This window comes from Centruroides sculpturatus, unplaced genomic scaffold, assembly GCF_000671375.1.
Source record: "Centruroides sculpturatus isolate CEXI.00-Female unplaced genomic scaffold, Cexi_2.0 scaffold105, whole genome shotgun sequence".
NCBI lineage: Eukaryota > Metazoa > Arthropoda > Arachnida > Scorpiones > Buthidae > Centruroides > Centruroides sculpturatus.
Genome location: NW_019384622.1, coordinates 444,935 through 457,988, shown reverse-complemented (window position 1 = coordinate 457,988; position 13,054 = coordinate 444,935). Strand labels below are relative to the sequence as shown.

General features: G+C 31.7%; 1 protein-coding gene across 3 annotated transcripts in view; it reads left to right on the top strand.

Moving 5' to 3' along the window:
• Positions 1-13,054, top strand: part of LOC111625504 (zinc finger protein 346-like) — a 52,776-nt gene that overhangs the window by 18,745 nt on the left and 20,977 nt on the right. For 2 of the 3 annotated variants that reach the window (XR_002756741.1, XM_023368655.1), the window contains exons 2-3: positions 2,273-2,690; positions 11,486-11,561. Coding sequence is in view for 2 of the 3 variants with exons in the window: in XM_023368655.1 (XP_023224423.1) it covers positions 2,281-2,690; positions 11,486-11,561 (486 nt within the window). In the remaining variant the exon portion in view is untranslated. The remainder of the gene's footprint in view (positions 1-2,272; positions 2,691-11,485; positions 11,562-13,054) is intronic. The other variant, XM_023368656.1, reaches the window with a different exon arrangement.

The following is a 13,054-nucleotide window of genomic DNA, read 5'->3' as shown; positions in this document are numbered from 1 at the left end:
CTCATAAAGTATTTTTCTGAGGTCTGTCTTATCAGGTAAATTACTGTACAAAGTGTATTCATTAATTTTCATTTTCATCTAGTAAAGGCTCTATGCCTTCATAAAGGACGTACTTTTCCTTTGTTTAAGGGTATTTGGGCAGTTTGTTCTCTGTTGTATTCTCAAGTAAACAATACATACAAGTACAGTACAGTATTTTCTGAGGAAACACTCATACTTATTTTTTTTAACCCCATTCCCGATAACACGGCATTTTCACAAACTCGGTTACCCTTCAGTCCACATTAGGCCGCGTTTTCGAGGCTCTACTGTAGCAGATTTCGCAAACATAAAGGCAAGAAGAGTTAAATTTCTGTAAATAAATATTTATATGGTTTTACACTGAAGTAAACAAAAATAACTTAGTAATAATAAATATTTTTTCTTTATAAAGTATTTTTTTTCTTTTTTCACACCCTTATGAGCCAACACTAAAGAGCCTTACTGGCAAGCTCAGCGTTGGTAGTCGTAGTTAAACAGGGGGCGGCATAATCGGTATTGCACACGGGCGTTCAAACAGCTAGCGGCGCCTCTGGTTGTAGGAGGCCTACCTGTATTCATTGTCCGGTTTGTTTGCAGTCCAAACTGTTCATTAACTGATCACCCACCGTATATTATATGTAATGAAGGATATGATATTGTTATATTTAAATTAAAATTTCAGAAATACTGTATGCATGCATGTATGTATATGTTACCGGCCAAACCTGATTTCGGGCCAAACTAGTTTGTCCTAGGCCAAACTAGTTTATCCTAGGATAATCTAGTTTGGCCTAAATACTTTAAGCTTAACTAGTTTGACCTAGGCCGAACTGATTTATTTACTACAAATTGGTGCCAGTGTAAAAAAATTATTTTGTGTAATTTGAAATGCCACCACAGTACACCTGGTGGTTAAAATGTACCTAGGTAACCCTAATGGCGGTGCTTCAGTTAGGTTGGTTTAGTTTGGTTAACTATATTTTTAGTAGACGTTTCCTTTTTTTTCTTTTGTTCAAGAACTACCATGGATCAATAACTAGTGATGTTAAACAATGGGCGGCCTGCCGGCGGCTCTCCTCCGGGAGGAGTCCGCCAGGAGCACAAACAGTCTGAAGTGTTGTCATTGGGATTATCTAGGTACACTTTAACCCACCCTGTAAAAATAAATAAAAGCTTAAATATTTTATATGTTACACTAAGAAACACAAGCAAGTTCATTTTAAATTTTAGTTTGACTTTAAAAGTTATTTTTATTATTTCGTTTGAATTTTTGGAAATATTTTCAAAAGTTAATTACCTTTAAAAGTGCATGGCTTAATAAAAAAAATACAAACTGATAAGTACTGATTAGCTTATTTTTATTTTATAGTTTTGTATAAGTGTTGTGTCACTTCTAATCAATACCGTTTTTTATAATTAAGTAGAGTATGTTTGAATAAATATAGTAGACCCCTATAACACTGTTGATAATTCTGTTTTATATGAATTCCATGTTGTATAAGTCACTTAGATTTTTCAAATACGTGAGCCGTGTGTCAATAGCAATGAATTAAGAATCAAATTTTAAAAGTTTATTTCCTAGCCATTGGTTTTATATAATTAAATACACATTTATGATTGAGTTTGATTCAAATTGCTTATTTACAATAATACAAATCTTAATTTAAAATATAATAGATGAGAATGTTACAAGATAAAAAAAAATTATTTTTTTCTCTTTCTTACAATTAAATGCTTCAATAGCTTTGCATTTGGAAACTGAAAGACTGATGGGTCATTTAAGGTCTCACAAAATTTTTAGACTAGCCTTTTTCAAGCAGCTTTGTTGAAAGCACTTTATCAAATTATTTTCAGTAAATGCTCTCACATCATTGCTACAATGCATTTATTAATCATGGTTTCAAATTCATTTGTTTATTATTTATTTACAGTTTTGCAAAATTTTATAATTTACAAGTATTAATTATAAAATGTCTTAAAATATTTTTTCTTTTTGCTATTTATTTTGCTATCAATTTATTAAATTAATCCATTCCTAGAGGTCATTTATTTTAGATTTTGTTTATGTTAAATATATTTAAATTAGTTAATAAAATTAAAACAATTGACAAAGTTGAAAAACTGATATATAGTAGTATATTTATTGTTAAATTTTATCAAACAACCATAATGTTTAATGATAATTTAGTAAAGTAATTTATTTTATCAAATTTTTTCAGTAATTAAAAAATTCATTTCAATTTTTTCATAGATGTCATAATGTATCAGCAACAAGTTCGTCCATCATCTCAGAGTGGTCAGTCAGCAAATAATTCTTTTTCGTATCCAAATTTTTCATATCATCTTGCAGATCATAAATCAAATAAACAAAATTATTCCAATTTCGGTAAAGGAACAGGACAAAAGTTTGTAACTTCAACTGCTAATTCTCCTCCTCCTCCTCCCCCTCCTCCACCTCCACCTCCTCCTCCTCCATCTCTTATTGGTAACACTAAATATATAAATATGATGTCAAATTCATCTGTTGAAAAAAAAACCAATAATAATAATTCAGCCTTGACAGAACCAAGTAATGATAATCAGTTCCAACAAAATTCTTTCAAAAATGAAATGTCTAGAGGTCTACCACCTGGCTTTTCAAAAGCAGAGGCTGAACAAAAAAATTCACGGTATGTATTTGAATATTTAAAATTATTTAATTAAATTAATTATTTTTTCAGAAATCGCAGTTTAGTAACATTGGTAAAATGAAAATATTTATTTAATTATAAGTTGTTAATTCCTTTAAATGTGTTGGATGGCATAATTTTCTTTAAAATAAAACAAAGGAAAAATTCTTTTCTATAAAAATTTTCTTAAAACAAGGAAACAATATAAAAGAAAAATGTTTATAAAAACTTATTGAAGGCTAGACTTCCTGTTTATTCTTGTTTAATGCTATTGAGAGAAAACACTTAGTTATTTATTAAGCATAACAATTTAATGCTCATTTGCCATTAAATGTAAAATCATTAGATCTTTGCTAAAGTTTTTAAAAAATTAATAAACACAAAAGATACAGTTTATACCAAAAATATAGATAATCTATATGTTTTTATTTTTTTAAATATTAATTATTTCTTAACAATGTGATTGGTTATTATTATTTATTTATAGCATATTACAATGTTATATAATTGTTTTTACAATATTTAAGTTACATAAAGTATTAAACACAAAATTCTTGTTTTGTGATGTCCCAAAAATAATATAAATAACACCTTTAACCATCCAGCAATAAAAATGTTTAATATGACAAAAACGTTTTCAACCATTTTTTTAATGGCCATGTTCAGTTGGATTAATATTAAAAAAGAACATTAAAATGGAATGCATGAAATACAAATTAAATAGAATCCAAAACATGCATGCGCAGTTCATCTGACTTGCGTCTTTGGATTATCTATAAATAACTTACAAATAACATAAAAATAAAGCCGCAAATGGGGAAATATATGTTGATTACATTGTATTAATCTGCATTACTGTAAAAAAATTTCCAGGCATAAGATAACCCTTCTGCATCTCTATGATTAATGCATCCCTTGCTTATATGAGCCTTGTGTATCTCAATTTTTTCAAGATGCTTCACTGCTTGTTTGGAATTTGTGGCTCTAATAATTGAGGCTTGATTCCAGTATACCTTGACCTCCTGCTGTTTGGCAAATGCTGCGAGCATTGTGCTATCCATGTTCTTACTCACAGAGTATTTGTGTTCATTGAGTCTTTGCTTTAACTGATGTGTAGTTGCATCATCGTAAACAAGATCAGAGTTGAAATGCTGATCCTTTATAGGTATAGAATATACTCCTGGTAAATTATTTCGCTTTTCTTTTTTCTTATCGTTTCTTAACATTCTGTAGATTGTTGGATTATGTCAGTATACTATTTGTAGATTATTACTGTTAGCAACTCTCCTAATCAGTTTGTTTAAAAAAGGGAAATAATTAAGTACAGTAGAGCATTGATTATCTGACCCCCGATTAACCGTCACATTGGTTAACCGACCGTTCTAGTTGGCAAATTTTAAATGTCCACTAGGGATGTGGCGCTACAATATTTGGCTATGTCTTGGCTACTTTAATATTATTTTTGTTAAATTTTTGCATGTTTTAGCTGGCAACACAGCTCGACCATTGAAGGGGGCCAGTATTTAAACGAGACTAAATTTTTAAATTATGAATGGTTGTTTGTTTTGTGAGCAATAAAATAATTTTAAAATAATTTTTAACGATACAATAGCAACGATTATTATTTTAAAAAATTTGTTAGGCTTAACATAGATGAAAATTCAACGCGAAGTTGGTTACCACAATGAGATCTCGCACCACCTCAGAATCTTCTTAGGGCAGCCTCTGGTTCGGCCCGTGGAAAAAGTTTTCTTTCCAATTCAGCCCGGGGGCAAAAACTGTTGGCTCCCCTGTTCTATGGCAAGCACACATACACACAGAAACATACACATGGCATATATAGACTGCAGAAAAGCATTCAACAGCGTTCCACACAGTTGGCTCTACACATGTACAAAATACATCCATCACTCATTGCATTCTTCCAAAACACTATGCAGCACTGGAGAACAACACTGCATCTCAGGGTTAGTAACACTTCCATACAAACAAACGAAATATTCATTAGGCAAGGAATTTTTCAAGGAGATTCCTTGAGTCCTCTCTGGTTCTGCCTAGCCCTGAACCTATAATCCAACATGTTAAACAACATGCATTATGGCTACAATATCAGACATGAAAAAACAACACAGTTTACACTGGCACATCTCATGTACATGACGACATAAAACTTTATACATCCACACAAAAACAGCTTCAGCAACTCCTACAAATCACACATTCATACACTAAAGACATACAAATGTAGTTTGGCGTAAACAAATGCAAAACGCTTCACATAGAAAAAGGAGTCCTGAAGAAAGAAGATTTTGCACTTGGAAATGGGGACATTATTGAATCCATGGAAGAGGGCAAGCTCTACAAGTATTTAGGATTCCAACAGGCCAAACTAACAGAACATATTTAAATGCATCAAAGATTAATTAAAGAATACCAAAGTAGGTTAAATGCTATTCTCAGAACACAGTTAAATGCAAAACACACAGTTAAAGCAATAAACACATATGTCATCCCAGTACTCACATACTCTTTTGGAGTTATACATTGGACTCACACAGATCTCGAGCAACTCCAAAGGAAAACAAGAACAACACTTACTAAGCATAAACAACATCATCCTAAATCCGCCACAGAAAGATTAACCCTTCCACGTAAAGAAGGCGGACGTGGCCTGATTGACATAGTTAACCTTCACTACAAACAAATACAGTCACTGCGAGAGTTTTTCTACAAGAAACAAGAAACATCACAGTTACATAAAGCAGTAACTCTAGCAGACTCAAATAACACACCATTAAACTTACACTCACAACATACAGACATGACACAACATATAAAAAGCATAGACAACATTAAGCAATCATGGGCTCAAAAGGCTCTCCATGGCAGGCATCCTTACGACCTGGCCCAGGATTTTGTTGACAAAACTGCGTCAAACAGCTGGTTAGATCGGGGATGCCTCTTTGGGGAGACGGAAGGATTCATGATTGCCATACAGGATCAGGTCATAAATACTAAAAACTACAGAAAACACATACTCAAAGATACAACACTCACAAATGACACATGCAGAAAATGTCACATCATGCCAGAAACTATACAACACATCACTTCTGGTTGCAAGCTCTTGGCACAGACAGATTACTTACATAGACACAATCAAGTAGCAAATATAATACACCAAGAGCTTGCAAAGAAACACAAATTGGCAGACATCCACGAACCATACTACAAGTATATTCCACAGACAGTATTGGAAAACAACACGCACAAAATGTACTACGACAGAGCCATAATCACAGATAAAACAATTTACCACAACAGACCAGACATCACACTCATTGACAAACACAATAAAATCACATACATTATAGACATAGCCATTCCAAACACTCACAATGTACAAAACACATGCACTGAAAAAATTAGCAAGTACACAGAACTCGCCCAGGAAATAAGGCATCTGTGGAGGATGGATAGGGTGCTTATTGTACCTGTCGTTCTCTCCTGTACAGGTGTGATACCACACATACTACACAAAAGCCTAGGAACATTACAATTGAGTAGAGATACATACATCACACTACAGAAGGCCACTATATTGAATACATGCCACATTGTTAGGAAATTCCTGAATACAGACACACACACTGACACACTTATTTAATTTTAGTTTTGTTTTGGTTGCTACGCCTTGACTCTGGTCCGGCATAGTATACAGCCACCGGTGTGAACCGAATATAACTCACAAAACCCAACATAATAATAATAATAATAATATAAAAAGTTTTTAATAAAAAATATCATAACAGTTTTAAATGTTGCCAAGAAAGTTAAGAAACTGGATTTTTTAATACTAGATGAATGCAGGATATTAAAGTTTGAACTTCATTATAAAAATGTGAGAACAATTTTATTAATTGAAAATCATTGAAGAAGATACAAATTCAAAATTACAATTTGTTGGGTTGCAATTTGAAAAAAAAATTGTGGACCTATAAATTCCCAATGTCATCCGTCTGTCTGTCTTTCCTTGATCTCGAGAATGGAGTTAGATGAAAGACGAGACCAGATATGGAAACCTTAGAGACGGTTGGCCTCAATTAACTATAAATGAACTTTTGTTACAAACCAGAAGTCACGTTATTTCAATTCAAAACTTTTCCCCTGAAAGCAGTTATAGATGACTGGCACAACTCTGTTGCTAATGTTGTACAGGGGCAATACACTACAGTATTAATTTGCGGTGGAGAGCATATACTTTAAATGAAATAAATTTAAAATATTAAAAATTGCAGCCTGGCATTGTGATGACGTCACAATAAATAATTGCTTGTTTAAGAAAGATTCTCTCTCAATGACTTGATTCATTTTTGCTATATTGTTTATTTTTAACATGTTAAATGATGGATCAACTATTAAATCTTTGATTTTCTTTACTCTGCTAAGAGCAATGTAGGATCCTGCAACAGTTTTTGACTTTATGTTGTTGTTAATTTTATTTAACACTAGCTGCAAGGACCCGCTTCGCTGGGCAAAAAGTAACAATAGTGAAGATTAAGATAATTACATTATAGCCAATCTTACCCGTTTTCACAGAATGCAAGAATTAGGTCCCCGTTTCCAGACTAATTAGAGAATTTTTACGTCCAGTCAAATGAACTACAGTCGACCCCCCCCATAAGACAGTAGATACGTTCCATTCTTTAGTAATCTGATTTCTTACGAGTCCTTCAATCACAGCCCGACACGTGTGAAGTTTACGGACTACAGCTGTTTGAAAGGTTTTCTTCCATAAAATTAATCGATTCTAGACTAATCCGACTCAACATTTCCAAAATATGTATATTTTTTTGGAAATAATTTGTATAAACTACGCTATAAACAAAAAATTGTAGAATTACTTACCGAGTGTGCACCATTCAACATCGTCATTGCTCAAGCTTGTTTTCGTCGCAGAACAGCTCAGCAAACAGCGGCCGCGATTTCTGATGTTATTTTTCTGCGAAAACTTCGCTGAACTTTGGAGACATCATTAATATAAATAATTTTTATCGCCGTTGAATAAGAAATGTTTCTTTCACAAGAAATGTATAAAATTACAGTACTGTATTAGACTTACGGTACCTAATTTACATACTGACAGACGATAGTTAGCGTAAAAATCTCCGTAGCGTGGCGCCACGCTAGACGGCGGAAATTATTAATTATAATAAAGTTACAATAAATTAAGTTAATATATAATTATATATACAGTACCTAATTTATATATAATTAATATAAAATTATATGTACAGTACCTAATTTATATATAATTTATATATAATACTGTACAGACGATAGTAATTACTCCGTAGAATGGCGCTTGATGGCGCGGAAAGTAGTTTGGCTGCCCAATGACGTTTTATGTAATTATAGGAGTTTTTTACCGTTTTTTATGGATATTGTTGCAATTTTTTCGCTGTCTTATAGGAATCATAATTATAGGAACCTGTTTTATAGGGGGAGGTCTACTGTATTTTCAATTTGATCAATTTTCTGGAACATTTATAATCGTCCTATAATCGAGCCAATACAAATTCGAATTTAAAATGGTTTGAACATTTTTAAAATCGAAATAGAAAATCTTCCACTTTCAAGCCCATATCTCCCGCACCCTTATAGCTATTGAGACGCAACCACCCCACAGTGCACGAATGGAGACTTGGGGCTACTACCACTTACAAACATCATTCATGTGTGATGTGTAGTTTTGTCTAAAAAGTGAAATATAGGGACACACGTCTATATATATATATATATATAGATTAACCTCTGAAATGTGTAGATTGTGAGAACCTAAGCAGTTGATACCAGGAATTGTCTTCTTGAAAAATCTGTATATCTTTTCATCTGGATACAGTAAAAAAATTGTGAAACCTTCATTTAATGTCAATTCTATATAGTTGTCAGATTTAACCAAGATTGTTATTTTAAATTGAGGGGTTTTCTTCTCTCATTGTACATTATATCTATGACTGTCCTAACACTCCATTAACCAAACTTTTTTCTGCTGAAAGATTGTTTTCATTTAAGGCATTCCTAAGTAACAAAGAACTAAAATATTGTAATTAGAACTAGAAAAAAGTTCACTTACTTGTGCTGGATGAATTGTGCCTGAACAAATTTTGATCTATGGAATTTTGATAGCATGTTGGATTATCAGCTCTTTTCAGAGGGTGTGGTTACTGGACATTCTGAATTATCTATATATATAAAAATGAATGTATGTCTGTGTGTGTGTCCTATGTCCTTCATGCATTACCACACCGTTTATCCGATTGCTGTGAAACTTTGGAAAGTTGTTTAATATACTCTGGCGAAGGTTTGTGGCATAGTACGATTGCCATAAAACTTTGGAAAGTTTTTTTAATTTTTTAATACACTCCCGCGAAGTACATTTATCCTACGATAGATGGCGCGCATTTACACGAGCATTCGCGCACAGTGTGTTAGATCGATTTCAAATTGTGAAGACCATTTCCCCCTTTCAAAAAATATCTCTATATATGCATTTGTTATTTACGATATTTGTAATAATTTTTGTTTAATCACTTTATTTCAACTTTTTTTTTTGCTAATTATGTATTCGCTCGAACTTCTAAAACCTTAACTGTACCCCGAACAACAACCGAAGTTGTAGGAAGAAATTCGCGTATTTTACCGATCTAGGTATCCCCCCTTTTCCAAATTTTAATATCGACTCAAAATAATTTAAAAAGACAAATTACAATAAAACGGTTTATTATCCAACTATCAGAAATTTCACAACATGCCAAGGAAGAGAGGAAGGAGCAATTAAATAATTAAAATTATAAAGGATTAAAAAATATATATATAAATGGGGAATATCGCGCTTTTGACAATCGCTGCAAGTGTGTGGGCTAAATTTGGAGAATCCGTGCTTCTCGCATGGACAACTGTATGTGGCCGGCTCACGCGTCGAAAAACCTTCCGATTTATTCGTGTACGCACCAGACGGAAAAACAAAAAATATCGTGTATCCACAAGCACTCCAATAAATAAATAGAATTGAAACGACACTTTGAAATGTTTTCCCGATGAAAATGAATAATAATAATAAGTTTCAATAAAAATGATAAAATGAAAATTTAATTTTATCATTACGAGTTTGCTTGCATTTCGTTTCTTCTGAGATCGCAGCAATGCGCGACGGGTAAGCTAGTAGGGTATAAGATTAACAAACTTCTGCTGTATTTATCTTATTTTTGTTATTATATTTAAATCTATGGCTTTGAAGTCTATAAATTATAAGTATACTTTTTAATTGTTATGTATGTGTATATATATATATATATATTTCTCTTATTTTCTTTATCACTACTCGTATCTGCAACCTCTCTTAGAATATCAGAAGCTAATTTTTTATTTTTAGCCAGTTTCTCACTTTTTTGCATAATTACCCTTTAAATCTTTTGCTAACTAATATAGTTATTTCAACATTCATTCATATCAATGCTTTATCTCTTTAGCCTGACTAAGTTTTTAAACAAACAACATGCACTTCAGTGCGTGTCACGAAATATGAAGACGCTAACAATCTGGTTCATTGGATTATAATTTATCTGAGTCCTTAAGCTCTTGTTTTAGATTTTTAGTGCCTTTTCCTAAATCACCCATAACTTGTGGTAGCCTGCCTGCACCAAATAGAACTAAGATTATCATTAAAACTAGAAATAATTGCCATGGTCCTAAACTCATTTTCACCTCCATTTAAATATTGGCCTTTGAATATTAAAACTTGACTGAAGCCAAGTGAAATATAGATTATATCACTTTTATTTAATTGTAAATCAAGATTTTTTAATCTATCTTGTAACGGCTTCAGGCTAAGTTATTTCCTTTTATCGAATGTGCCGTTAAAAGGGAGCTCTTCGCTTAACTGTGGGGTAAAAGAGAACTCACTAAAGAATTTTGTTAACGTGTCATCTTTTGGTCTATGATATATATCACTAGAGATCCCTGATTGAATAATTTTACCATTTTTCATTATGTAGATAAAATCTGCAATCTTTAATGCTTCTTGTGGATCGTGATATTCATCACAATTTCAAGAAGTATTAACGTGACCATCAACACAGGGATATTTTTACTTCTGAAAAGGGATAGTATAAGTTGCCTTATTCAGCACTTTAGTAGTATATCTAAGTTAGAAAATGGTTCATTGAGCAACACAACATCAGGATTTTGTGCCATCACTCTTGCTATTGCAACTAATTGTTGCTGCCCTCTGGACAAAGCATTAGGGTACATATTTTCATATTTTTCTATATTGAGTAGCTTCAGAATTTCCAATGCAACGAGGTGCTTTTCTTTCTTGGAGAAGCCGTGAATAGCAAAAGTTATATTTTCTACTACTGTTTTGTGAGGAAATAATGCAGAATGCTGGAAAATCAATCTGATATTTCTATGCTCTATGGCAATTGATGTTTTATTGCTTGCAACTAACCTATCATTTATAAAAATGGTTCCAGATTTTGGATTTTCTATCCCTGTAATTAATTTCAAGATCGTTGATTTGCCACAACCAGAATTTTATCAAGCTAGAATTATCTTTATAGTATATTTAACAAAAGTAGAACTATACAAACCCTATACAAAATGTCATTCCAACTTTTCAAGTTTTAAATCTCTGACTCCAATTCTAACTCTCTCATTAATTATATACATATATTTCATTTATTTCAGAATAATTTATTTATTTTAAAATGGTTGGTGTTACATTATTTAAACAGAAATACTGAAGAAGATCCTGTAACTAAAGCCATGGTTAATAATTTGATGGGAAATGTACCCAATAAAAAAAATAGGGTAAGTTCATCTAAAATTAAATGAATATTAATATTTTCATTATTATGAATATAAAATATTTTTGAACTTTGTAAAACAAAAATTTTTAAAGAAAGCTTTGCATATTTTGGTTTTATTTATATATCTTTTATTGTGTGTTTTATATAATTATTTCAAATGTTAACTTATTACATTATTAATTTTACAAAGTTTTTGGCTTTAGAAAGACAAAAATATTACACATTTAGTAATGGATATAGATTTTCATAAGCCATTGTATCAGAATTAATTGGCTGTTTTTAAGTATTAAATGATTAAAATTAAGTTATTTTTGTTCTTTTTTATTAAACATTTCTAGCAAAGACATTTATTAATAATATAAATGTTTCTGCAATTTCAAATGTTATCAAATTGAAACTAGAGTGTGAAACCTGATGCAGGCTTATGAAATATGCTGAAAATGTTTGTGTTACAGTATTAATAAATATCTTTGCTGGAAATGTAAGAATGGTGTTGAGAGTTAAAGGTTAATTTAGTGTTACTTGCAAAATTTAAACTTAGTACAGTGGGTGATTGGCTAACAAACAATTTTATGAAAGATATTTATGTTTGGACAACAGACACATGTTCGGATAATGAACACTTCACTGAACAAACACAAGAAGCAACACTGCATTTAATATTTGTAAAATTATATTTTTACTGGCATCTATGAATGGTTTATGGAACAAGACTTTCACAGTTGTATATACAACCTTTTTTGCACTAGTTTATTTCTGTGCTTTGAATTTTTGTTAGTGCTTTTTTGAACTTTCATATAAAAAAACTGATAATATTATGGTGCTTAAAAAGAGTGGTGTGCCAAGGACTATGCTCAACCATAGAAACCAAACAAGAAATAATAGCCAAGGTAGAGAGGGTCTAGAAGAGGTCTGATGTAGACAGTATGGCTTCAACAGGTCTATAGTAGGCACAATCTTAGCTAAGAAAGATATAATCAAAAAGACTCAAGCAGATAAAGGAGTAATGAAAATCACATCTGAGAAACAAAGATTTGCCATCCATTAAAAAATGGAGAGATTGCTTTTAGTTTGTGATTACATGTAAATAAACATAGTAAGAAATTATATAATTTTTTATTTATTTTTTGGGGTCTCTAGAACAAATTAATCAAATTCTCATAAAAATCTATGGTAAATCAATAATCGGTTAACAGTAGGGAACATTGTCTTTGAATGGATTGTTTATTAACCAATCATCCACTGTATTAGATTTTCTTTTGCTTGCTGTCTCACAAATTACAGTACTGTAAGGTCTCGTTTTATGCGGTGGATACGTTCTACAGAAAAGCGCATATAAAAAATTCGCATAAAAAAAGACTTTACTTGCATTGAAAAAGTAGGGATAAGTTCCGTAATTTTCTAAAATCGCATAAAACCAAAACAACAAGTTAAAATTAACTTAAAACCGCATAAAAAAGTTTGCAGAAATTAAAAGAAATAGGCTGCTTAATA